At 43.5% G+C, this 24,580-nt stretch overlaps 2 protein-coding genes across 2 annotated transcripts in view; one reads left to right on the top strand and one right to left on the bottom strand.

Annotated features, from left to right (window-relative positions):
* Nucleotides 1–24,580, top strand: part of LOC122809503 — a 1,292,286-nt gene that overhangs the window by 508,533 nt on the left and 759,173 nt on the right. The gene's annotated exons all lie outside the window — the stretch shown is intronic.
* Nucleotides 1–24,580, bottom strand: part of MEMO1 (mediator of cell motility 1) — a 1,101,660-nt gene that overhangs the window by 958,776 nt on the left and 118,304 nt on the right. Inside the window, exon 2 of the mRNA XM_044081058.1 lies at nucleotides 22,731–22,812. Coding sequence (XP_043936993.1) covers nucleotides 22,731–22,812 — 82 coding nt within the window. The remainder of the gene's footprint in view (nucleotides 1–22,730; nucleotides 22,813–24,580) is intronic.

Raw genomic sequence — 24,580 nt, 5'->3', positions numbered from 1 at the left:
TCCTTGGGGAGGTTCTAAGATGCAGGATGCCTTTAAGGAACTATTTGACCTCAAAACAAGAAGACAAAAGAGGATTCAAAGACAGACTGGCAGAAATAGCTGAAAAATGGACCTTTACAAAAGAATAGGCCAAGCCAGACGGCAGCAACTCGCATAAATAGGACAGAACCATAGGAACTCTAACTGAAAAAGGGTCCTAGCTATAAGCATGGCACCAGACAGAAAATCTTTTCCCATTTGGACATATAACTTTCAGGAAGTTTTCTTGACTCCTGTAAAACTCTGAACATGTCCTCAGGAAAAAAAAAGGTGCCTAAAAGGGATCAAAACTCCATCACCTACAGTGTAAGCTGGACAGAAAACAAGTGAGGATGGATATGTAACCACTTGTTCTGTCTGAGGAGGTCCAACCAGTGACATAACTTGTGGTGGTTGACCCTGGCCAAATGCATTAAGAAGGGGAACCACTGCCATCTTGGCCAAAAGGGAGTTACTTGCTATTTTTCTGCTGTTAAATATTCTCTAGCAATTCCCATTGAAACTAGGGTACCCAGAAGCTGCAGCATAGTCCAGATACACGCTTACTGCTTCTGGGTCTGTTGGTACTGGTGGTTTGTTCTGAGCATGTTTTCCAGGCCATCCTGGATTGAAGGGGCCTATATGCACTTTATTGAGAGCATTGTGTTGACTGGACCCTGTCTGGTCTAGGGCTTGGAATAAGCATCCTCAATGGTCCATTTGAATCTGTCTAAAGTTTTTTTTTTCAAAGCATTTAGCTTCTGGTATTTAGGCCCAGCATTTGAGCTGGTTTTTGCTCGTTTGCGCATCACCGTTCACTGCCACGCAAATGCACCAAAGCCAGACAGTTAAACAATTTCTCCCTTAGATAAAACTATAGTGTATTATTCTAGCCCTCATCCTTAGTGCTTTCCAGGTCAAAGAAATACTGCTAGCGAGCTGTAAACTATTAAACCACCAGGAAAAAAAACAACTAAAAAAAATAAATAAATAAAACCCCAGGCAGAAACAGCCAAACATTGAGCTCCTCCATGAACGATTCTGAAAACTCACCCTACTGACAGTCTGCAACCTAGCATTATAGACAGTTGGACTACCCTTGTTTCTCATGCCAACCTTATTGACTTGGGTCTCTTGAGGCAGTGCAGCAATTGCTTCATGTACACTGGCAACATTCTACTAATAACTCACTCTAGTACAGAGTGCAAGAGATGTATTTACACAAAGAATCTTGAATCCATGCTCTCTCGCACTCAACAGTAACACAGAAGAGGTTGTCAACTCACTCACCACTACTCATATACATAGTACGCATCAAATACAAATATTTAGATATGCGGATGTTCTCTCAAAAAACCTGTTGAAACACCAGAGGCCTCCAAAAGAGAAGACTGCTGCAACTAACAGTTCTCACAGCATCCATAACACACAGCAAAGTACAGTTGTGTAGACTTACCATAAAATGTAGATGTTAGAGTGTATTCACTGTTGCAGTCATTACATTTGGGTAATCTGCTGGCAGGCTGCCGTCAGTCGGCCTGAATAACAAAGTCTCAGGTCCTGCGTCAGTTGCCGTCTCCTCTTCCATGACGTCAGGTCGTCAGGGGTATAAAACATGCAGCCGACACAATTTCATTCAGTTTTTCTTGCCCCAGATGTCAGGTGCTCCCCAAATGGGGAGCAAAAAAAAAAATTTATATATATATATATATATATATATATATATATATATATATATATATATATATATATATATATACACATATATATATATATATATATATATATATATATATAAAGGCACTTTTAGCAACATAAACTTTACCTTCATCTAACATCAAATACACCACAAAGGCTTCAGTATATAGTGAAGAAAAGAAAAGGTATAGTAAAGGGGGATGGCAGGTGGGTAACCCAGACTGAAACAGTGAATACACTCTAACATCTACATTTATGGCAAGTGTACACAACTGTGCTATGTTCTTCGTGTGTCACTGTTGCAGTCATTACATTTGGGTAGAATCCCAAAGCTATGGATGGGAGGATGGAATTCAACAGCATTAGGAGTGGCTATAAGGCCCTGCAGAACTGCAGTGGCAAAGCCTGCCCTGGATTTGGAGAAGAGAGGCAAATGATAATGCTTTGTGAAGGTATGAACACAGCTCCAAGTAGCAGCCTCTAGAATGTCTTTGGTTGGAACCCCTCTGAGAAAAGCTGCTGAGGTACAGGCAGCCCTGGTGGAATGAGATCTGATCCCCTTGGGCACAGGTTTACCATGGTGCAAGTAGCAGAAACGAATGCAGTGGCTTATCCACTTAGAAATAGTCTGCTTTGATATAGCCTTCCCCTCTGACCCTGCAGCAAATGCTACCAGTAGTTGCTCAGACTTTTAGAGATTTTGCCCTGTTTAAGTAGAATCTTAGTTGTCTGTGTATGTCAAATGAATGCAGAATCCTCTCCCCCTTGTTCTGCACTGCGGATTTGGGTAAAATGTCAGCAGGTGAATCGTCTGGTTAAGAGCCACACTGGATACCACCTTAGGCACAAAAGAAGGATTGGTCATGAGGGACACCCTGTCCAGATAAAATATAATAATAGGCTCCACAGCCATGAGAGCCTGTAGATCTGAAACCCTTCTTGCTGAAGTGACTGCCAAGAGAAAAGCTGTTTTCCAAGATAGAAATTTTATATCCGCAGTAGCTGCTGGTTCAAAAGGAGGCAGGGTGAGTTTTTCCAGCACAAAATTGAGGTCCCATGCAGGAGTTAGTGATCTTCTGGGAGCCCTTAAATGTTTGGCCCCTCCAAGATACTGTTTAAGCAGAGGATGAGAAAGAGGTGAGGCTCTGTGTTGTAATGAGCCAAGATAGCAGAGGCATGGATTTTTATTGAAGAAAAAGATAGGCCCTTTTCAAGCATCTCAGTCAAATATTGTAAAATCTGAGGAATATTGGGCTTTGCTGCATCTGTTCCTTGTGTTCCAAGCACAGAATCTCTTCCATTTATCAGCATAAGATTTTCTAATACTAGGCCTCCTGGCTTCCAAAATGGCATCCATCACAGATTTACTGAGAGGTGTTTGAATAATTAAATGATCAGCCATGCTGCAAGGTTCAGAGTTTGGTGCTGAATGTGTAGAATTTGATTGTTCTGCTGAGACAGTAGATGAGGTATTTGAGGCAAGTACCAAGGGGGAAGTTGAGACATGTTCCTTAGAAGTGGGTACCTATGTTGGCGAGGCCAGTCCAGAGCAACTAGGATCATTTTTGGTTTTTCCTGTCTGACTTTTAGTAAGACCTTGGAGAGAAGAGGCAGAGGGGGAAAGGCATAGACCGATAGGGTTTTCCAACTGAAGGATAGGGCACCCACTTTCCATGCTTTTTTATGATGAGTTCTTGTGCAGAATTTGCCCAACTGATAATTTTGGGGAGAGGCAAACAGATCTATGTCTGGGCTCCCCCATTTCTGTGTTAACATGCTGAAGATTTGTGGATCCAGTTTCCATTCATACGGGTCCATAAGATTTCTGCTTAGGTCGTCTGCCAGAGTATTTTGTTTTCCTGGCAGGAATGGAGCTTGAAGATGTATTTGGTAAGTCAAAGCTGTTTTCCACAATGTCATGGCTAGTCTGCAAAGGGGATAGGAATGTGTACCCCCCTGCTTGTTTATGTACCACATAACTGTGGCGTTGTCCGTCTTTATCAGTAGTTGTCCTGGATGACGTAAGTCCTTGAAGGCTGTCAGAGCATTCTGAACAGCTAGCATCTCTTTCCGGTTGATGTGCAGATGCATTTGTTTTGGGCTCCATTTGCCCTGAATGCATCTCCCCGCCAGGTGGGCCCCCCAAGCATAGTCGGATGCATCTGTAGTTAGGGTTTGGGTGGCAGGGGGTAGAGTGAATGAGTGTCCCTTGTTTTGGTGACATGTCTCTGCCCACCAACTAAACTCCTGTTGTAAGCAGGGAATGAGAGGAATCATTGTTTCCAGACTGTGACAATGTTGGCTCCATAAACTTTTTAGTTACCATTGAAGTTTCCTCATATGCAATCTCGCATATGGAATTAGTAGAATGCAGGATGCCATGAACCCAAAAGCCTGCAGAATTTGTTTTGCAGATAACTGGGTTTTTGTTGCCATTTGTTTGAAATATATTGTCAGTTGCCTTTGTTTGTCTGGCGTAAGGTAAGCCATCTGGGCAGTTGTATTCAAGCTTGCAACCAGGAATGTAATTATTTGAGAGGGTACCAGTTGGGATTTCTTTTCGTTTATTGTGTACCCTAAGCATGTTAGAAGCCTTTTTACAAACATCAGATGTTGAAGAAGAGAGTGTCCTTGTCCTCTGCTTGAATGAGACAGTTGTCCAGATAAGGATAAATTTGTATGTTTCTTCGTCTGCAGAATGCAACTACTGGTGCCAGGCACTTTGTAAAGACCCTGGGCGCAGTAGATAAGCCAAAGGTCAGTGCAGAGAATCAGTAATGCAAAAAACCTGCCTTGAAGCGGAGGTATCTTCTGCAGGATTCCCTTTTTGGGATATGCAGGTATGCCTCTTAAGTCTAGAGTCACTAAACAAGCATTCCTGCCAAGCATAGGTAGTAGCTGTTGTAAAGACAGCATTTTGAATTTTGGAATGTCCAGGAATGTGTTCAAAATCGATAAGTTCAGTACTGGACGCCAAGAATGGTCTTTTCTGGGTACCAGGAAAAGTCTTTAATAAAAACCTTGTCATTTTTCCTTTTCTGGTACTGGCTGAATAGCCCCCATATCCATTAGGGACATAACTTGTTTCTGAGCCTCTGCCCACTGATTTTGTGGAAGATCTGGCCATCCGTTTGGAACTGGCAAAGTATGGAAATGAAATCTGTACCCCTGGGATACTATGTTCAATACCCACTTTGTCCTAGGTAATTAACTGCCAATTTTGAACATGAAGTGCTAGTTTTCCCCCCAAGGGGGCTGCCAAAAGATAAGTGCTTGGTGATGGTAGAGGAAAATCACTGACACTGCTTACTGTAGGGTTGTGCTTCATTTCCTCCAGATTTGGAGGTGGAGGCACCCCATTGCTTTGATCTGTAAGAACCCTGCGATTGGTATCTGCAGCGTTTTGAGCGCTTGGATTTGCCTTGAGTGGCTCTGCTAGACACAGGAAAGGACCAATTTTTATTAGACCAGTGCCTTCTAAACCTGAGTGGCTGCACTTGCAAGAAATCTTACAGTTTGCATAGATTTAGCTTTGTCTTCCATTTTCTTTAAAACCTCTTCTGCCTTATTACCGAACAGAGTATCATACTGCAAGGGGGCATCTAACAATTTAGCTTTAAACATGATCAGGCAGATTTTGCTCCTTGAGCCAGGCATGCCTTCTAATCACAAATCCAGTCACTGCGGCCCTGCAAGAGGCCTCCAAGGAATCAAAACCACATTGCAAAGTATGCTTTCCAACCTGTTGTGCAATAATTCCTGTAATTCTTTATTTTCCACACAATCAGAAATCAACATAATTTTCTGTTTCAGTAAACCCTTAACATGCTGTTGATATTTAAACATATGAAACTGGCAGTTTAAGGATCTGATTGCCAACAGACGTATAAACCTTCTTTCCCCATCTATCCAGCGCCCTGGAATCTCTATCAGATGGGGTAGGATTTTTGTCTGTAAAGGCCTTTACACCCTTGGGACCCTGAGAAATAGTCTCTGGATCAGCAGCAGGATTTTTGAAAAGAAACTTGTGGGAGTCAGGAACCCTGTAATATATGTCTGGCTTACTAGGAGCTGGAGGTAGGGAATCAGGAGCCATGCTTGATTCCGAAAACACATCATCAACAATGTCTAATACAGGAGGTATAGCCAAAGGCCTATGCTGAGGAAGAAGGAGGAAATCCCTAAGTCTCTTTTTTGATTCAGAGAAGTCCTGACTCTCCCAGTGAAAATGTTCCCTTAAAGTATGCAAAGTCTCTCCAAAAGACTAATCCTCAGGAGATGCAGATGGGATGGATTCCTCTGCATCAGAATCCTCATAGGGTGGAATAGAACATTCCTGATCAGAAGAAATGGAAACCTGATCTGAAGATTCCTAATCAGTGCCTTGCCTAGGCCTCTTAGCAGGGAAGGGGGGGGGGGTTGGGAACCCCTAATCAAGGCAATTAGGTCCTCAGCCATTTTGATCATCTGTTTTTTTAGGCATAGGGGCCCGAGCATGTGGTTCATGCGTCAGTTTAGACATAGAAGATGTTTTTTACCTTGTGTTTGAGGCTGGCGTCAGTTTAATATAAAAATGTTGAGGCCTGAAAACATCCTCAGAAGCCGGTGCCTGCTCAGCGGCTCTGGACCCATCCAAGGGAGAGACATCCACGGGTTTAATACTCTTGAGAATCTCGCGGCATACCGGACTCAAAATGGGTCTCTGTAGAGGCCTGCGACTCAAAAGTAGTGGGTATCAGGGGCTGCGAAAGCACCTCACTGAGTACCGGCAAACCGGCAACTAGCTTAGGAAAAGCTTTGTCGTCGGTTTTGGACCTCGAATGTCTGTCTGTCTTTTTTTTTTGCGTTTTTTGTGAACTCCAGTAGTCTGATTGCTAACAGACATTTCAGGATAACTAAATCTTGATCCAAAATATTCAGAAGCAAAACTATACAGATGCTTAATAGTGCGTTGGTTAAATCTGGCACAAAACCGACAGCAAGGCACGTTATGATCTGGGCCTAGGCAAGTAATACAGTACAAATGAAAATCCTTATGAGGTATTTGCTTCCCACAAGTAATGCAATTATTAACTTTTACTGACATCGGTAAGGAGCAAGAAAAAGCTTCCCCAACGGGGTACTTAGCTTTATTTTGAAGACTTCGGTTCTGAAACTCGAATGCGAAAATTGCAGGAGTCAGACGACCGGCACTTGCGAACTGCTTCTGCTTTGGGCACCGCGCGGCAAGAAAGACTGAATAAAATGGCATCGGCTGCATGTTTTATACTCCTGATGACCTGACGTAATGGAAGAGGAGACCGCAACCAACGCAGGACCCAAGACTCTGTTATTCAGGCCAACTGAGGGCAACCTGCCAGCAGATTACCCAAATGTAATGACTGCAACAGTGAAACACGAAGAACATCACCAGTTTCTCATCCCCTGTTTGGGGGGGGAAATTAAATTGATTGCTGATTTTTAAAAACCGGATCCACCAGGCTAAAAGGAGGGGTTTTCCCTGGCCTCTTCTTGGTAAATCAGGGGTAAATGATTTCCTAGGCATTAGCTTCCAAGTCAGGAAAGAGTTTTCCATGATAAATTTGTAAATTTCGTTGTTCGGGCAGGGGTGCTTTTTACCAAATTCCAAATCCCATGCCTTAAGGTTTTCCAAAAGGGTTTTTCTTTTAATTCCTTGAAATGCCTGAGAGGATGTGAAAGGAGGACAATTTTATCTCTAAATATGAGATGTTTTTGATTAAGTAGGACCCTTTGGGAAACTCTGGCCCGTTTCCATTTTTTTATGTTTACCAGGCCAAACTTCCCCGGGATTTAAAAAAGACCCTTTATTTTGTGGTATTTTCCTTTTGAAATCTGACCCCAGGTTGTCTTTCCCTTGGGATAAAATTGGGTAAGCCTTACAAATTTTACACAGTCAAAATTTGGAGCAGGGGGGAAACGGAGTGCTTGACCCAATACCAATGTTTCGGAGTTTTCCAAAAGGTAGTAAAAAGAAAATCCCTAAGTTTTTTGTTGAAATTTCCTTTTTTCCCCCATTTGCCCCCAAAAAGTACCAAAGTTTCCCAAAGCTATTCCTCGGGTTCCCAAGGGAGGATTCCTTGCATCAAATTATGAAAGTTTTTCTGTGGAGAAAGAACGGGTTTGGGATTTTTAAGGCTCAGCCACTTAGGCTTAAGGATTTGCTTGGCCTCATTTGATTTGAATTAGGATGGGTGAGCAGGTTCACGTCAGTTTAGCAGAAAGTGTTTTAATTTTTTTAATTGGCTCAGTTTTTTGAAATGTGGTGAAACCCTAAAAAAGTGAATCCATGGTCGGGATTCCGGGTTTTACTTAAATTTCCTCCAGAAACCCATAGATGTAAAAGGGGGACCAATGTTCGCTAAAACTGCAATACGTGAAAAAAGGAAAAAGGGCTTGCCAAGGATTCCAATTTTTGTTTCCAGTAACAATCTTTTTAAACCCATTTTCAGTAATAATTTTCCTTTGGCAACCTGGTTAATGTCTTTAACCCTTGGGGGAAAAGGTAATTGGGCCCTTTAAGGTCCGGGAGTATAATTTCCAGTTGATCGAGGGTTGTAGTTGTTTTTTTAAAAAGAAAGGGAGACCATTTTTAGAACCCGTAATGGGTAATTTTTTCGTCGGGAGCTCAAAGATCCTGGACCCTTGATTTAATAAACCTTTGCAAAGGAAGGGGAATATATCGGTCAGTTTTCATGGGATGGGCCCTTCCAAGCAAGGGTGGTATCCTCAATTTCAAGCTGGTGATTTGGGGCAATAAGCATTTCAGTCCCATTTTGTAATGGTTTGAAGATGCCCCGCCTTTAAAAGGTGGGACCTAATTTCTCAGGAATTTTTTCCAAAAATTCTAACGGAGGGGCACATTCCGGGGGTCCGAAATTAGGGTAAATTTTCCTTTGTAAACTTAGGGGTGGGGGTGTTTTTTATAATTCCTGGGAATGGTTAGCTGGTTGCCAGTTACGCCGTTTTTCTTGGGTTTGTTGGCAGGTCTGACCATAAATTTAAATCTTCCAAGTGGGCCCCAATGTGATGGATTTTTACTGGATTGGAAGGCAATCTGTAAGCGACCACCATGGGAAATTCTTTTTTAACTTTTGGGAATTGGAATTTGGGTCTTAAGGTTTTAGCAAGGGACAAAACATTAACCTCCCCCATTTTTTCCCCTTTTTAAAAAACCCCCTTTTTTTTGGGTTCCTTTTTTTAATGCAAAAATTTAAATTTTCCTTCTAAACCATTTTTTTACCCCCCCCCAAAAACCCCCTTTTTTACCCTGGGTTTTTAATTAAATTCCCCCCCGGTTTTTTAAAGGGTTAAAAATTTGGGGGGGGGGGAAATTTGGTTGGGAAATTTTTCCAAACCCTTGGGGTTTTCCGGTTTGCCCCTCTGGCAATTTTACAAGGGGCTTTTAAATTTTAAGTTATTGAAATTTGATATTTTAAAATTTTTTTGGGTGGGATCGAATTTGGGGACCGGACTTCGAATGTTCCTTGGGCCCAGAAGAAAATTGGCCAGGGGATTTTATCCCAGCCGGGTTGGGAAAGAAGAACCCAAACAACCCAAGTTTTTTATTCCTGGGGGCCTGCGGATTAAGTAATGCAATTTAAACCAAATCACCATTTCATAAAAATAAGGAAAATCAAATTTTCTTTTTGGAGCTCAATTTTAAAGATTTTTTTTCCGGGAACAAGGGGCCAATGCTACTCGGGAAACATTCCAGTCCTTTGGGTAAATGTTCCTTTAAGTTTTGAGTGGAACCATATTTTTTCTGTGTATCTTAATTTCTTGGTTTAAAAGGGTTATTTCTTTAGCGGGAAAAATTTCAGTAACCTGCCGGGTTTTCTAAAATACCTTATGACTCCTATGTTTGGGTTAAGACTGAGACCCCGGGGTTGAGGAGGTAAAGGTACCTTTTGGAGTGCCATGTTAATTTCGTTCATTTGGTTACCCCTTGGCTCCTTGGTTTAGGATACTGGGCACCCCGGCTTTATAAGCTCGAATGGCACCCCCTAAACCCAACCCTTGGTTTTTTCCCTTTTGGGTTTTTTTTTTCAAAAAAGGGAAATTTTTCTTTAACCCCGGGTTTTTCCCCCGGGGGAAAAATTTTGGGATTTGGGTTTTTTAATTTTTTTCCCAAATTGGGGGGAAAAACCCTTGTTTTGGGTTTTTGGGGGGGTTTTTTGGGTCCCTTTTTTTAAAAATTTGGTTTGCCTATGGCAACGGGGTTTTTGGGGCCCGGGCGGAAAAGGGGAAAAAAAAAAGGGACCGGGAAAATTTGGGTTTTAAATTTTTGGGGGGGTTTTTTTCCAACGGGGAACCCCGTTTGCCCGTAAAAGGGGGGAACAATTTTAATTTTGGAAAAATTGGGGGGGCCCTTTAGAAGGTTTTCCCCTTTGAAAAAATTTGGGAAAAAAAGGGTTTTAATTTTCCAAATTTCCCTTTGGTTTAGGGTTTTTTTTGGGTTTGTTTTTTTTCCCTTTTTTAAATTTTTTTGGGGATTTTAATTGGTTTTTTCTAAAACAGTTTCTTTATTTTTTTTTTAAAAGCCCCCCCCCCTTTTTTATTTGTTTTGGGGCCAAGCCCCTTGTTTGGGGGTTTTTTTGGGGCCCCTGGGGCCCCGGGCCCGGGGCCCTGTGGCCTCCCTTGGGGTTTCCTCCCTTTGCCCAAATAAAGGGTTTTGGGGGTTTTTTTAAATTTGGGTGGTTTGGAAATTTTCATTTTTTAATTTTTTCCCCCCCATTTTTTCCTTGTTTTAAAGAAGCCAAAAAATTTTTTTTTGGGAAAAAAAGGGGGGGTTTAATTTGAACCCCCCAACTTTTTTTTCTAAATGTCCCCCCTGCTTTAAAGCCCCAATAATTTGGGGGGGAAATTAAAATTTTGGAATTTTGGGGTTTCCCCAAGTTTTGGGTTTTCTGGGACTTTTTTAAATTTAGAAAAAATTTTTAGTCTTTTTAAATTCCCTTTGGGGGGGGGTAATTTTTTTTTCCCCTAATTTATAATTCCGAAGGTTTGTCCCCTCTGGGTTTGGTGGTTTTATTTGGGTGGAGATGTCCATTAATTGGGGTTGGCAGCTTGTATGTCGCAATGTCCCTTGAGCAGCGGTAGGGCCCAAAGAGCAGATTTCTCACAAGACCTTGCGCTGGGAGACCTGTCGTAAATTTTTGGCAATGGGATGTCGTAAACAGCCGGAATGCCATTGTCTCTTCTTGGTAAATTATGGAAGAGTCTGCAGTAAAATCCCTGCCCTTGCTCCATAGATGGTACCTTTGCCACAGCTCTCATCCTTAATAATTGAGATATTTGTTTTAGAGCTTCTGCCTTTTGATTTGGAGGTAGGTTTGGCATTCCTCTCTTCCCTGGTAGAGTATGGAAGTGAAACCTGTAACCTTGGTCTATTGTCTGCAAAATCCACTTGTCTCTTGTGATGTAATGCCAGTTTGTAGAAAATAAGGCTAGCTTCCCGCCTAAGGGTGCTTCTAGTTGTTCCCTGGTAGGCGGTGCCAGAGCCAAGTCACTGTGATTGACCTGTAGTTGTGGTGGTGGCTGTGTCTGTGGCTGTACCTCGCTGGTTGTTGCCCTGCCACTGGCGTCCCCTGTAGGCACCCCTGGATTGGCTTCTGCCTCCAACGCCTATTCCTGCCTCTCTGAGTTCTGGAGGAGTCTGGAAAGGACCAATTCTTGGAGGGCCAATTCCTGCTAAACCTTGGAGGTTGGACCTGTAAGAAATCTTTCACTGTTTGGACAGATTTTGCCTTCTCTTCCATCTTCTTCAGCACTTGTTGTGCAGGAGAGCCAAACAAATTGATCTTATCCATAGGAGCATCTAATAGTTTTGATTTGACATGGTCTGGTAAGGCCTGTTCTTTTAACCATGCATGCCTTCTGATAACTGCGCCAGTCATGGCTGATCTAAAGGAAGCCTCCAGTGCATCATAGCCGCATTTTAAGGAATGGTTACTGACTTGCTGAATGTTATGTACCATTTCCTGCACAGATTTTTGTCTAATGTTTCATCCGAGGACAATTTTTTGTTAACTGGTCTAGCATAAATTCTTGATACTGTATCATGTGAAATTGACAGTTCAAGGCCCTAGCTGAAAGAGTAGCAGAAGTGTAAACTTTTTTACCCCATCTCTAAGGATCTGGATTCCCTTTCAGAGGGAGGGTTTTTTGGCAGAGGTAGCTGCTACAGCCTTAGGTCCTTGGGAGATAGTCTCGATCTGCAAAAGGAGCCTTATACAAGTGGTAATGTGTGTCCGGGACCCTGTAGTATCTATCGGGCTTAGCAGGGCCGGAGGTAGAGAATCAGGAGCAGTACAAGCATCATTAAATACATCATCTACAACAGAAAGAACTGGAGGTATGGCTAAAGGCCTATGTTGTGGTAAATGCAGAAAAGTTCTAAGCCTTTTTCTGGAATCTGAAAAATCCTGGCCCTGCCACTGAAATTGTTCCCTCATAGCATGCAAGGTTTCCCCAAAAGAAAATTCCTCAGGCGGAGAGGCAGAAGGGATGGACTCTTCAGCATCAGAGTCTTCATAAGGGGAGTAAGGAGCCTCTGGAGGGTCTGTATCATTTGAATCATCAGAGGAATCATCTGTAGAAACTGGCTCAGGGGGCTCTGCTCTATGCCTCTTCTCTGGAGGTGGGTGAGAGGCCCTGTCTGGTTCAGGTTGAGATCCTCGGATTAAAGAAATGAGATCCTCTGCTAAACTAAGCATTTGTGAACTAGAGCTAGACCTGTGAGAGGGGGTCTTAGCAGGCACAGATTTAGTAGCTTTAGCTGCTTTAGCCCTGGCAAAGGCCTTAATGGACATGGCTGCAGGTGGCCTAGCAGCTCCACGTGCAGGGGTTGAAATATCCAAGGGAATAGTGTCTGATAATTCCTGAGAAACTGCAACAGCAGGTGGGATTTCAGAAGCCGATTCCACGAGGTTGGAAGAGGCCTCGGTAGAAGGTAAGTTTTCGGCTGAAGGAAGAACCGCTTGCTCGGTTTCAGCCGAAACAGAGACACTCGCGGTTGGCTTAACCGCGGTTTCGGCCGAAACCATGGACCGCGAGTGTCGGTCCTTTTCCTTGCGTTTTTTTTAGATATTTGCGAAGTCGGAGGATCCGACGGCATAATATAAGCAAAATCGGAGCCGAAAAACTCCTCAGCAAATTCCGACCGACGTCTAAGCGTCCGCCGGTTAAAAGAAGCACAGGCTAGACAAGCTGCGACGTCGTGGTCTGGGCCTAGACAAGGTAAACAGTAAGAGTGGAAATCCTTATGAGGTATTTGTTTCCCACAAGTTAAACAGTTATTCACTTTTTCTGACATCGGCTGAGGCAAGAAAGAGTCCCCAACGGGGTACTTAGCTTTTTAGAAGTCTTCGGTAGTAGTATTCGGTAGTAATCTCTGGTTCTGACCGACCGGCACTTGCGAACAGCTTCTGCTTCGGGCGCCACGCGGCAAGAAAGACTGAGGAAGATGGTGTCGGCTGATGCCTTTATACCCGAATAACTGCAGCTATGACGTCAGGTGAAGTGCGACACCAGCTGAGGCCAGACCCAGACTTTGGAATCCGGCCGACCGAAGGGCTGCCTGACGACAGGACAACCCATTTGTAAGGACTGCAGATGCATCCTTGAAGGACATCACCCTCAGAAGCCGGTGCCTGCTCAGCGGCTCCGGACCCATCCAAGGGAGAGACATCCACGGGTTTAATACTCTTGAGCATCTCGCGGCATACCGGACTCAAAATGGGTCTCGGTAGAGGCCTGCGACTCAAAAGTAGTGGGTATCAGGGGCTGCGAAAGCGCCTCACTGAGTACCGGCAAAACAGCGACTAGCTTAGGAAAAGCTTCGTCGGTTTTGGACCTCGAATGTCTGTCTTTTTTTTTTTTTGCGTTTTTTGTAGTCTGATTGCTAACAGACATTTCAGGATAACTAAATCTTGATCCAAAATATTCAGAAGCAAAACTATACAGGTGCTTAATAGTGTGTTGGTTAAATCTGGCACAAAACCGACAGCAAGGCACGTTATGATCTGGGCCTAGGCAAGTAATACAGTACAAATGAAAATCCTTATGAGGTATTTGCTTCCCACAAGTAATGAAATTATTAACTTTTACTGACATCGGTAAGGAGCAAGAAAAAGCTTCCTCAACGGGGTACTTAGCTTTATTTTGAAGACTTCGGTTCTGAAACTCGAATGCGAAAATTCCAGGAGTCAGACAACCGGCACTTGCGAACTGCTTCTGCTTCGGGCACCGCGCGGCAAGAAAGACCGAATAAAATGGCATCTGCTGCATGTTTTATACTCCTGACGACCTGACGTAATGGAAGAGGAGACAGCAACCGACGCAGGACCCAAGACACTGTTATTCAGGCCAACTGAGGGCAACTTGCCAGCAGATTACCCAAATGTAATGACTGCAACAGTGAAACACGAAGAACATCACCAGTTTCTCATCCACCACGCCCATAAGGTGCAACACTCAAATTTTCTTGTCATTGGAGACTCAAGAGTGAGACACAGATGTCCCACTCACCAGGCTGAACAAGGAGAAAGTCACAGTCAGCTGCCTCTCTGGTAACATATACATGTTGCGCCTTATGGTGTAAAAATGATTTCCTTTGAAAGGCTATTGAGCTGAGGTACCGGGAAGCTCCAGTAAAGAGTTTATATTCTACCCTTGGTGTATCTTCGCTTTATTTCAGCTTGGTTTCCAGTCTAGGTGCGTTTCGTCTGGTACCAGAATTCGTCAGATCACACATGCACTCAGGTTTCTCAGCAACAAGTACCATTATGACTCTCTCATAGTTCATGTTGGTGTGAATGACCTGAGACGTACCTCACTGGACTATATGGAGAGAAAAGTACAGTTGTGTACACTTACAATAAATGTAGATGTTCTAGTGTATTCACTGTTGCAGTCACTACATTTGGGTAATCCTGCTGGTACGTTGCCCTCAGCCGACCTGAATTCCAAAGTCTTGGGTCCTGCGTCGGCTGCTGTCGCCCCCTGCCTGACGTCAGTTCGTCAGGGGTATAAAAGAAGCGGCTGACACCATTTTCTTCAGTTTTTCTTGCCCCAGATGTCAGGTGCCCCTTAAAAGGGAAGACAAATTTTTTATACACACATATATATATATATATATATATATATATACATATATATATATATATATACATATATATATACATATATATATATATAAAAACAATAAATGCACCAATATAATTTTTACCTTCATCTATAAGCAAATACACCACATAGGTTGTATACACCAGAGAAGGAAAGATAAGATCCACTGAAAAAAGGGGGATGGTGGGTGGGTAACCTGGACTAAAACAGTGAATACACTCGAACATCTACATTTATGGTAAGTGTACACAACTGTACTATGTTATTATTCGTGTTTCACATTACATTTGGGTACAGTCCCAAAGCTATGGTTGGGAGGCTGGAACTAAACAGCATTAGGAGCGGCTACGAGTCCCTGCAGAACTGTAGTGGCAAAGCCTGCCCTGGATTTAGAGTAGAGTGGCAGATGACAGTGCTTTGTAAAGGTGTGCACTGAACTCCAAGTAGCCACCTCTAAAATGTCTCTGGTTGGAACTCCCCTGAGAAAAGCTGCTGAAGTAGCTGCAGCTCTGGTGGAATGTGGTCTAATGCCCTTAGGCACTGGCTTGCCATGGTGTGAATAGCATAAACTAATGCAGTGGCCTATCCACTTTGAGATAGTCTGCTTTGAAATAGCCTTTCCTTGTGATCCTGCAGCATATGCCACTAGTAATTGCTCTGTCTTTCTGAAAGCTTTGGTCCTGTCCAAGTAGAATCTAAGCCGTCTGTGCACGTCCAAAGAGTGCAGAATTATCTCCCCCTTGTTCTGTGGATTTGGATAAAAAGTTGGCAGATGAATAGTTTGGTTAAGAGCCGGACTGGACACCACTTTAGGCATAAATGTTGGGTTTGTTCTCAGAGAGACCCTGTCTGGATAAAAAAATGATAAAAGGCTCCACAGCCATGAGCGCCTGTAGCTCTGAAACTCTTCTTGCTTAAGTAATTGCTAGGAGCAGAGCTGTTTTCCAAGATAAAAACCTTATATCAACAGTAGTCGCTGGCTCAAAAGGAGGCAGGGTGAGCTTTTCCAAGACATAGTTGTGGTCCCATGCAGGTATTGGTGATCTCCTTGGAGGCCTTAAATTTTTGGCTCCTCTGAGGTACTGCTTTAATAAAGGGTGAGAAAAAATTGATGGCTCTGTATTGTAATGAGCTGAAATGGCAGAGGCATGAATTTTAATTGATGAAAAGGATAGGCCTTTGTCCAGCATCTCAGTTAAGTATTGCAAAATCTGAGGAATATTTGGTACAGTTGCATCAGTCCCTTGTGCCTGGTTCCAAGCACAGAATATCTTCCATTTTCCAGCATAAGACTTTCTTGTACTAGGCCTTCTGGCTTCCAGCATGACATCCATCACAGCTTTGCTGAGAGGTGCTTTTTGTATGACTACATTATCCGCCATGCTGCCAGGTTTAATGCCCTGAGTTGGCTGTGCAGGATCAGATTATTTTGCTGGGACAGTAGACTAGGTAATTGAGGTAAGGTCCAAGCTGGGTAATGAGACAAGTTCCTTAGGATTGGATACCAGTACTGGCGGGGCCAGTCTGTGGCAATCAGTATCATCTTTGGTTTCTCCTGTCGGACCTTTAGGAGTACCTTGGGGAGGAGAGGCAGTGGAGGGAAGGCATAAGCTGATAGGTTTTTCCAGCTGAAAGATAGGGCGTCCACTTTCCATACTTGCCTGTGATAATCCTTGTGCAGAATCTTTTTAGTTGGTAGTTGTGAGGGGAGGCGAATACGTCTATGTCCGTCCCCACTTTCTTGTTATCATGCTGAAGACTTGTGGATCCAGCTGCCACTCGTGGGGATCCATGAGGTTTCTGCTTAGTTCGTTTGCCAGAGTATTTTCCTTTCCTGGCATGAATTGTGCCTGCAAATGTACTTGGTAAGTCAAAGCTGTGTCCCAAAATGTCATAGCTAGTCTGCAAAGGGGGAAAGAATGTGTGCCCCCCTGCTTATGTACCACATGACAGTGGTGCTGTCTGTCTTTATCAGCAGTTGTCCCAGTTGAAGTAGGTCCTTGAAGGCTGTCAGGGCATTTTGAACAGCTAGCATCTCTTTTTGATTGATATGTAGATGCATTTGGTTTGAGGTCCATGTGCCCTGAATGCATCTTCCTGCCATGTGGGCGCCCCACGCATAATCTGATGCATCCGTTGTTAGGTGTCTGCCTGGTTGGGGGTAATGTGAATGGCTGTCGCTTGTTCTGGTGACAAGCCTTTGCCCACCATCGAAACTCCTGTTGCAGGCAGGGAAGCAGGGAATGAGAATAATCATTGTTTCCAGGCTGTGGCAATGTTGAGTCCAAACACTTTTTAGGTACCACTGAAGTTTCCTCATATGCAGTCTTGCATATGGAATTAGTAGGATGCAGGATGCATGAAGCCCAAAGCCTACAGAATTTTTCTTGCAGATAACTGGGCTTTTGTTGCCAACAGTCTATCTTGAGAGGGTACTAGTTTTGATTTATTTTCGTTGACTGTGTACCCTAGGCATGTTAGTAGTCTTTTCACAAATGCCAGATGTTGAAGAAGAATGTCCTTGTTCTCTGCTTGAATTAGACAGTCGTCCAAGTAAGGGTATATTTGTATTCCTCTTTGTCTGCAGGATGCAATTACTGGTGCCAGGCACTTTGTAAAGACCCTGGGCGCAGTAGATAAGCCAAAGGGCAGTGCAGAGAATTGGTAATGTATTGAACCAGCCTTGAATCTGAGGTGTCTTCTGCACAACTGTCTGATTGGAACATGGAGGTATGCCTCTTTTAGGTCTAAAGTCACAAGCCAAGCGTTCTTGCCCTGCATGGGCAGAAGCTGCTGCAAAGTCAACATTTTGAATTTTGAAATATCCAGGAATCTGTTCAGAATAGACAGGTCCAGTATTGGCCTCCAGGAATTGTCCTTTCTGGGTACCAAGAACAGTCTTGAGTAAAATCCTTGTCCCCACTCTTGCTCTGGTACTTGCTGAATGGCCACCATGTCCATGAGGGATGAAACTTGTTTTTGTACCTCTGCCGATTATTGGATAATGGAATTTGTAGCCTTGTGACACTATATTTAGAACCCATTTGTCCTGGGTTATATAATGTGCCAATTTTGAGCAAAAAGTGCTAATTTTCCCCCCAAGGGTGCTGCCAAAAGATAAGTGCTTGGTGCAGGCAGGGAAAAGTCATTGGGACTGCTTTCTGTATGTTTGTGCCTTATCACTAGCTTTGGAGGTAAGAGCACCCCATTGTTTTGACCTATAAGAACCTTGCGCCTGGGATCTGCCCCTTTGAGGTCTGTCTAACACAGGAAAGGAAAGGACCAATTTTTTGTAGGCCAGTGTCTACTAAACCTAGGTGGCTGTACATGTAAAAACTCTAACAGTTTGCATAGACTTAGCTTTGTCTTCCATTTTCTTTAACACCTCTTCTGCCTTAGCACCAAACAAAGTATCATGCTGTAAAGGTGCATCTAGTAACTTAACCTTAACATGATCAGGCAGATTTTGTTCCTTTAACCAAGCATGCCTCCTAATTACAGAACCTATAACTGTGGCCCTGCAGGAGGCCTCCAAAGAATCAAAACCACATTGCAAAGTATGCTTTCCAGCTTGTTCAGCTGCATGCAATAAATCCTGCATTTCCTTGTTTTCAGCACATTCAGAATTTAATATAATTTTCTGTTTAAGCAATCCCATGACATGTTGCTGATACTTGAGCATATGAAACTGACAGTTTAAGGCCCTTGTAGCCAAAGTTGCAGATCTGTAAACCTTTTTTCCCCACCTATCCAGTGCTCTTGAATTTGGATTTTTTGCTGTAGAGGCCTTAACTCCCTTGGAACCCTGTGAAATAGTTTCTGGGTCAGCAGTAGGGTTTTTAAAAAGAAATTTGTGCGAGTCAGGAACCCTGTAATATCTGTCAGGCTTTACAGGAGCTGGAGGTAAGGAGTCAGGGGTCAAACTAGACTCCGAAAACACATAATCTACAATGTCTAACACAGGAGGAATGGCTAGAGGCCTGAGCTGTGGTAGTAAGTGGAAATCCCTGAGCATCTTTTTTGATTTTGAAAAATCTTGGCTTTCCCAGTGAAAATGCTCCCTCATGGTATGCAATGTTTCCCCAGGGGAATAATCCTCAGGAGGGGATGCTGAAGGTACAGATTCTTCAGCATCAGAATCCTCATAGGGAGGGTAAAGAACATCCCTGATCAGAAGAGGAATCAGAAGAAATAGAAACCTGATCTGAAGATTCAGTCAGTCTCTTGCCTAGGCCTTTTATCAGGAGGGGGATGGGAACCCCTGATCAAAGTAATCAGGTCTTCGGCCATCTTGATCATCTGTTTTTTTGGGCATAGAGCCCTGTACACGTGGCTCTTGGGTTTGTTTCTTTGCTTTAGAAGCTGTTTTAGTCCTTGTCTTTGAAGCTGAAGTTGTTTTAATGTAAAGATGTTGTGGTCTGAATACACCCCTCAGAAGCCGGTGCCTGCTCAGCGGCTTTGGACCCATCTGAGGTATTTGCGTCCGAGCCTCCAATACTTTTGAGTATCCAGCGGTATGGCCGACTCCACGTGGGAGTCGGTAGAAGCCTGCGACTCTAAGCACTAAGAACATCATGGTTGAGCACTCAGAGTACGTGTCCCAGGAAGGTATGTCCCTAGCCTTGAACAGCATATTACCCTCACCTAGAATGATGCTGCTGTATAAACAAAAAATGATTTATTTCAATAACTGTTTAGTTTTTGGTGTCATTCAAAGGGGATCCAGTTCCTGTCAGCCTGGGAAGCCATGGTTGAAAACCCTAGCTGCTTTGCCAGAGACTGTTTGCTACCTCCTGGCTTTCGGCTGCTGGCAAAGGCTCTTACCTCTCCTATAGTGCCTTTTTAGGCAAGGTCTCGAAAACAACACTACCAATGTGAAATTAACCAATCAGAATAAAATTAGGGTCATGCTGCTAAATGCTAGGAACTTAAACCAAAAACTGCACTCCCTGGAAGCACTTTTATCACCAGAAGATGTAGAGGTCTGTGCTATCACAGAAACATGGTTCAAGTCCTCAGCGAGTACCCCAGCCCTGCAAAGGCTACAATGCCTTCCACACCTTTAGACCGCAAAATACACATACGAAAATCAAAGGAGATGGTCTTTCTATGTTACAGAAAAATTCACCTCCTGTCTAGTTAGATTGGCAACTCCATGGAGTTACTCCAAGTCCAGGTTATGGTGGGTAAGAGCTCCATTAAAGTCATAGCCAGTTACAGACCCCCCCTCCATGGGTAACACCCATGAAGCCTACTTGACCAAACTGGAGGCTATCCAAATTTTACTGAACTCTGGTTATGGGGGATTTCAATTATCCCACCATCAAATGGGAAACCAACTCGCTAGCTCAAAAGTTCCCCGACTTCATTAATTCAAATGCCTTGGAACAAATTGTCCATACCCAGACAAGAGGAACAAACATTCTAGATCTGGTCCTCACCAACATGTCAAAAAGATGTACTGTTGCAACCATCGGATCCCCCAGTAGTTAAACCTGACCACAAAAAAGTCACATTCGAGATGGCACTAACACCAGAACTCACAAAGGGTGAAATCAAGACTAAAAAACTATACCCTCCTAGGCGAAGGTATAAATGCATTCCAAGGCCCACCCCAAGCTGGAAGTGGTAACTACACCAAAGCTTACATTAAAGCCCTGTACAATCACTTGCATAAGAGTACAATGGTAAAAAACAGGGGCAGACAGGATATTGTGGGAAGAGGGGGTGTAAAGGTAGACTTTTAAAAAAAGTTGTGTCCAATGAACAGCGAGCACAACACAAATGTGACAAGCCAAAGCCTACTGGTTATTGAAGGTTGAATTCTCCTTTTGTAGTTAAGTTAATTCCTCACCACAATTAACATGAAAGCCGCAGGTTGCCAAGCTTAATGACTTGGCATTCAGGCAGTCATTAAGGCCAACAGAAATGCAAGATCCTCACTTCCAAAAATCTGAAGCAGCATGATACCTTCTGGCATTTACATACATACCTCCATGCTAAGGATTACCATAGCAACAAGAATGGTGGGGAAAAATGGTTCTAACCTTTTCTAAATGCACAGTGGACACAGGTGTGTGTCCTTTCTTTGTGGCAGCATCAACCTCAACATAAGTTTCCTAACACAGGTTTTGCAATATGGTAGTTATTCTTGTTAAATCACCCTTCCCAATTACATTTTTTAACCTACCACCCCCAAGACACAGACACATACAGGGAGTCGGTGATTCCCCTCTACTGAGGGTTGTCAAATTCTTTTTCATAAGATCCTGACTCTCCTGCTCCTTTAGAAGTCTCTTTCATTCTCATGTCTTGATCATTCAACAAATAAAATGTTTCCACTCCTACCCTTTGTAACGCTTAGATTTCTCGCACTGTTGCCCAGCTGCATAGGACAGAGAACACACCCCAAGACCCAGATGATGACTCAAGGTTCGAGTAACAACTTTGTCACTAGATGACCCACGTGTGGTAGAGGTTTGGGAAGACAGGCTTAATGGCAGCAGTAATACAAAACACAACAGAGATGTGGGCTTAGTCTAGCAAACCAGTGACAGTAGCCATTGCTCCAAGTTTATGCTTGGAGGTGCATGCGCGCACACACGTGCACATGAGGGCATACTATGCTTCTGCGGTGACATGGACAGATGGGGCCAGGGCCACACATAGTAAAACCATAATATCAGTATATATTGCTTTACTACAGGTTGGATAGGGAATCTACTGTGCAGGGGAGGTAAGCTACTATGCTGAAAGACTGGTTTAGCAATCAGAGTGTGTCAAATAAAGGCAAGGTGAGCCATTCAGTGAGCAGATGACTTCAGAGAAAAGCTAATGGCCACGTCAAACTTCTTCCACTCTCATCTTGATGACCATCTCTTGTTCACATCAATGACCTTGCTGTTGACAAGGAACAAACGGCTTAGGCACTAATTGCCTGATGGCTGGTAGACTAACTGTATTGACGGAAATCCAATACTGTTCATGATTTTTTTTTAATAATGTATGTGAACCTAAGCATACACACTTACAGTGAAGATGTTCGACTGCTACTTGCCTTACACAGCTGTGACAAGTTTGTGCAGGGATCAAAATGTGCATAAAGTACAGCCCAAATTTAACACAAGCCAACACTAATTTGGACAAAGTTTTCGTCCGTATCATTCTGGTACTTATTCCTAAAGCTTGACATGTCAGCCACAAAAAGCAGTTTGCAATATGGAATAACTAACTATTCTGAATTAGCAACTAGTATGGAAAATCATAAAGGATTAACTTTTTATGCACTTGACCCCAGTGCAAGTGACATACTAGTCTACGACAATGTACTTGTGCCACAGTATCATAGCCATTCATAGAAAACAAAACTGACAAAAAGTAAAAGGAAATGCTTATTTGTTATACTGTTATAAGTCCAGGAAGCTTTATATACAATATGTTATGTTTTTTTATATTTTTTATTTTGTGCATTTGTAACATAGATAGGTCTCAAAGTACTTACTGGATAATTAAAAATTAGGATATGTAGGTGGGTCTTCCCTAGATTCTTTCTTTATATAGACCTTCGAAGGCTTGAGTGAGATTACTACATTATTCTGAAGAACTCCCAATAACAATAATAATAATAATTTGAATCCCTCAGCCTTCATTTGCCTACTGTGGGACTTTGAGCAAGTCACTTACACAGTGACTTAGGGCAACTGAGAATTTGGGCTAGGCTCCTCAATGGTCTCCTGGACTGAATTCTTAGTAACTAGCTACCAATGAACCTATACAGATGACAACGAAAAAAAAATGCAAAATTCCCAGTCCAGATAAACATGTCATTTTCAGTTACAAACCAGTAGTTATTAAAAAGAATGACTTACGGTGCAATGATGGCTCTAGCAGGCCTCTTTGTAGGCTGTGGCAAAGAAAGCCAGGCTTCCAGCTGTGTATTTAACTGTGGTCCTGCAACAAAAAGGGAAAAACAAAAAGAAAATGAAGAAAAGTACAGTTGTGTACACTTACCATAAAATCTAGATGTTAGAGCGTATTCACTGTTGCAGTCATCGCACCCAGGTTATCTGCCTGCAGGTAGCCCTCAGTCAGCCCGAATACCAAAGATGTAATATTTCTGCGTCGGATGCTGTCGCTCCAGGACTGATGTCAGGTCGTCAGGGGTATAAAAACAGGCAGCTGACGCCATTACATCAGTTTTTCTTGCCCCAAATGTCAGGAGCCTCCCAAATAGGGAGCTAAGTTATGGTGGGGAAACCACCACCAGTAAAAATTAAATACCAATACCCCTGAAAGGGGTGAATAACAGCCATAGAGAGGGGAGAGACAGAAACCAGGGGTCTGGAGGGAGGGAAACCAGGACTGCAACAGTGAATACACTTGAACATCTACATTTATGGTAAGTGTAAACAACTGTACTATGTTCTTCGTGTTTCGCTGTTGTAGTCATCACACTTGGGTGGATTCTCAAAGCTGAAGAAGGGTGGAGCAGTCAAGAAGAGTTAGGGCTGGCTAGTATGCCTTGCAGGACTGCTGCTGCGAAACCTGCCCTGGATTTGGAAAAGACAGGCAGGTGGTAATGCTTGGTGAAGGTGTGTACTGTACTCCAGGTAGTAGCTTCGAGGATGTCCCTGGTAGAGACTCCCCTGAGAAATGCTGTAGAGGTAGATGTTGCCCTAGTGGAATGTGTTCTGACCCCCCGATGGGTTGGTTTCCCATGGTGCTTGCAGCAGAAATGGATGCAGTCTGCTATCCATTTGGAAATTGTTTTGAAATGGTCTGCCACTGTTGCAAAGCTGACTAGTAACTGGTCAGATTTTCTGAAGGGCTTAAGTCCTATCAAGGTAGAATCTGAGCTGTCTGTGTACATCCAAAGAGTGCAGGATCCTTTCCCCTTTATTTTGAGGATTAGGGAAGAAAGTTGGCAAATGGATGCACTGGTTGAGAGCCGCAATGGACACCACTTCAGGCATGAAGGAAGGGTTAGCCCTGAGGGAAACCCTGTCAGCATGGAAAATAATGAAGGGTTCCACAACCATATGTGCTTGTAGCTCAGACACTCTTCTAGCCGAAGTGATGGCCAGAAGCAAGGCGGTTTTCCAAGAGAGGGATTTTAAGTCGGCTGACGCAGCAGGTTCAAAGGGGGGAAGCGTGAGCTTTTCCAGTACAAAGTTAAGGTCCCAAGCAAAGGTGGGTGCTCTCCTTGGTGCCCTTAAGTTGTTTGCCCCTCTCAGGAACTGTTTGATAAGAGGGTGGGAGAAGAGAGGTGGTTCAGTGTTGTAATGAGCCAAAATGGCTGAGGCATGTATCTTAATGGAGGAGAAGGACAGGCCTTTGTGGAGTAGATCTGCTAAGTAATCCATGATTAGAGGCAGGGAGGGCAGTTGTGTCCTCTCCCTTTTAGATAGAATCCAGGAGTAAAACCTTTTCCACTTATCAGTATAGGATTTTCTTGTGCCGGGTCTTCTGGCTTCAAGAATGACATCTAGCACCTGCTTGCTTACGGCTGCTGGAGGAGAATTCAAGGAATAAGCCAGGCTGCAAGATTTAGGATTTGCAGTTGTGGATGCAAACTCTGTCCCTCCTGCTGCGAGAGCAGGGTTGGGTTCTGGTGTAGGTGCCAGGATGGCACCAGTGACAGGCTGCACAAGAGTGGGTACCAGTGCTGGCGTGGCCAGTCCAGGGCAATCAGAATTGTCCTTGGTCTGTCCTGTCTTAT

The sequence above is a fragment of the Protopterus annectens genome, chromosome 8.part0, assembly GCF_019279795.1.
Source record: "Protopterus annectens isolate FY-2018-M chromosome 8.part0, PAN1.0, whole genome shotgun sequence".
In the NCBI taxonomy this organism is placed as follows: Eukaryota; Metazoa; Chordata; order Ceratodontiformes; family Protopteridae; genus Protopterus; species Protopterus annectens.
Note: the sequence above shows the minus strand (reverse complement) of the source record. Positions and strands in the feature narration are given on the sequence as shown.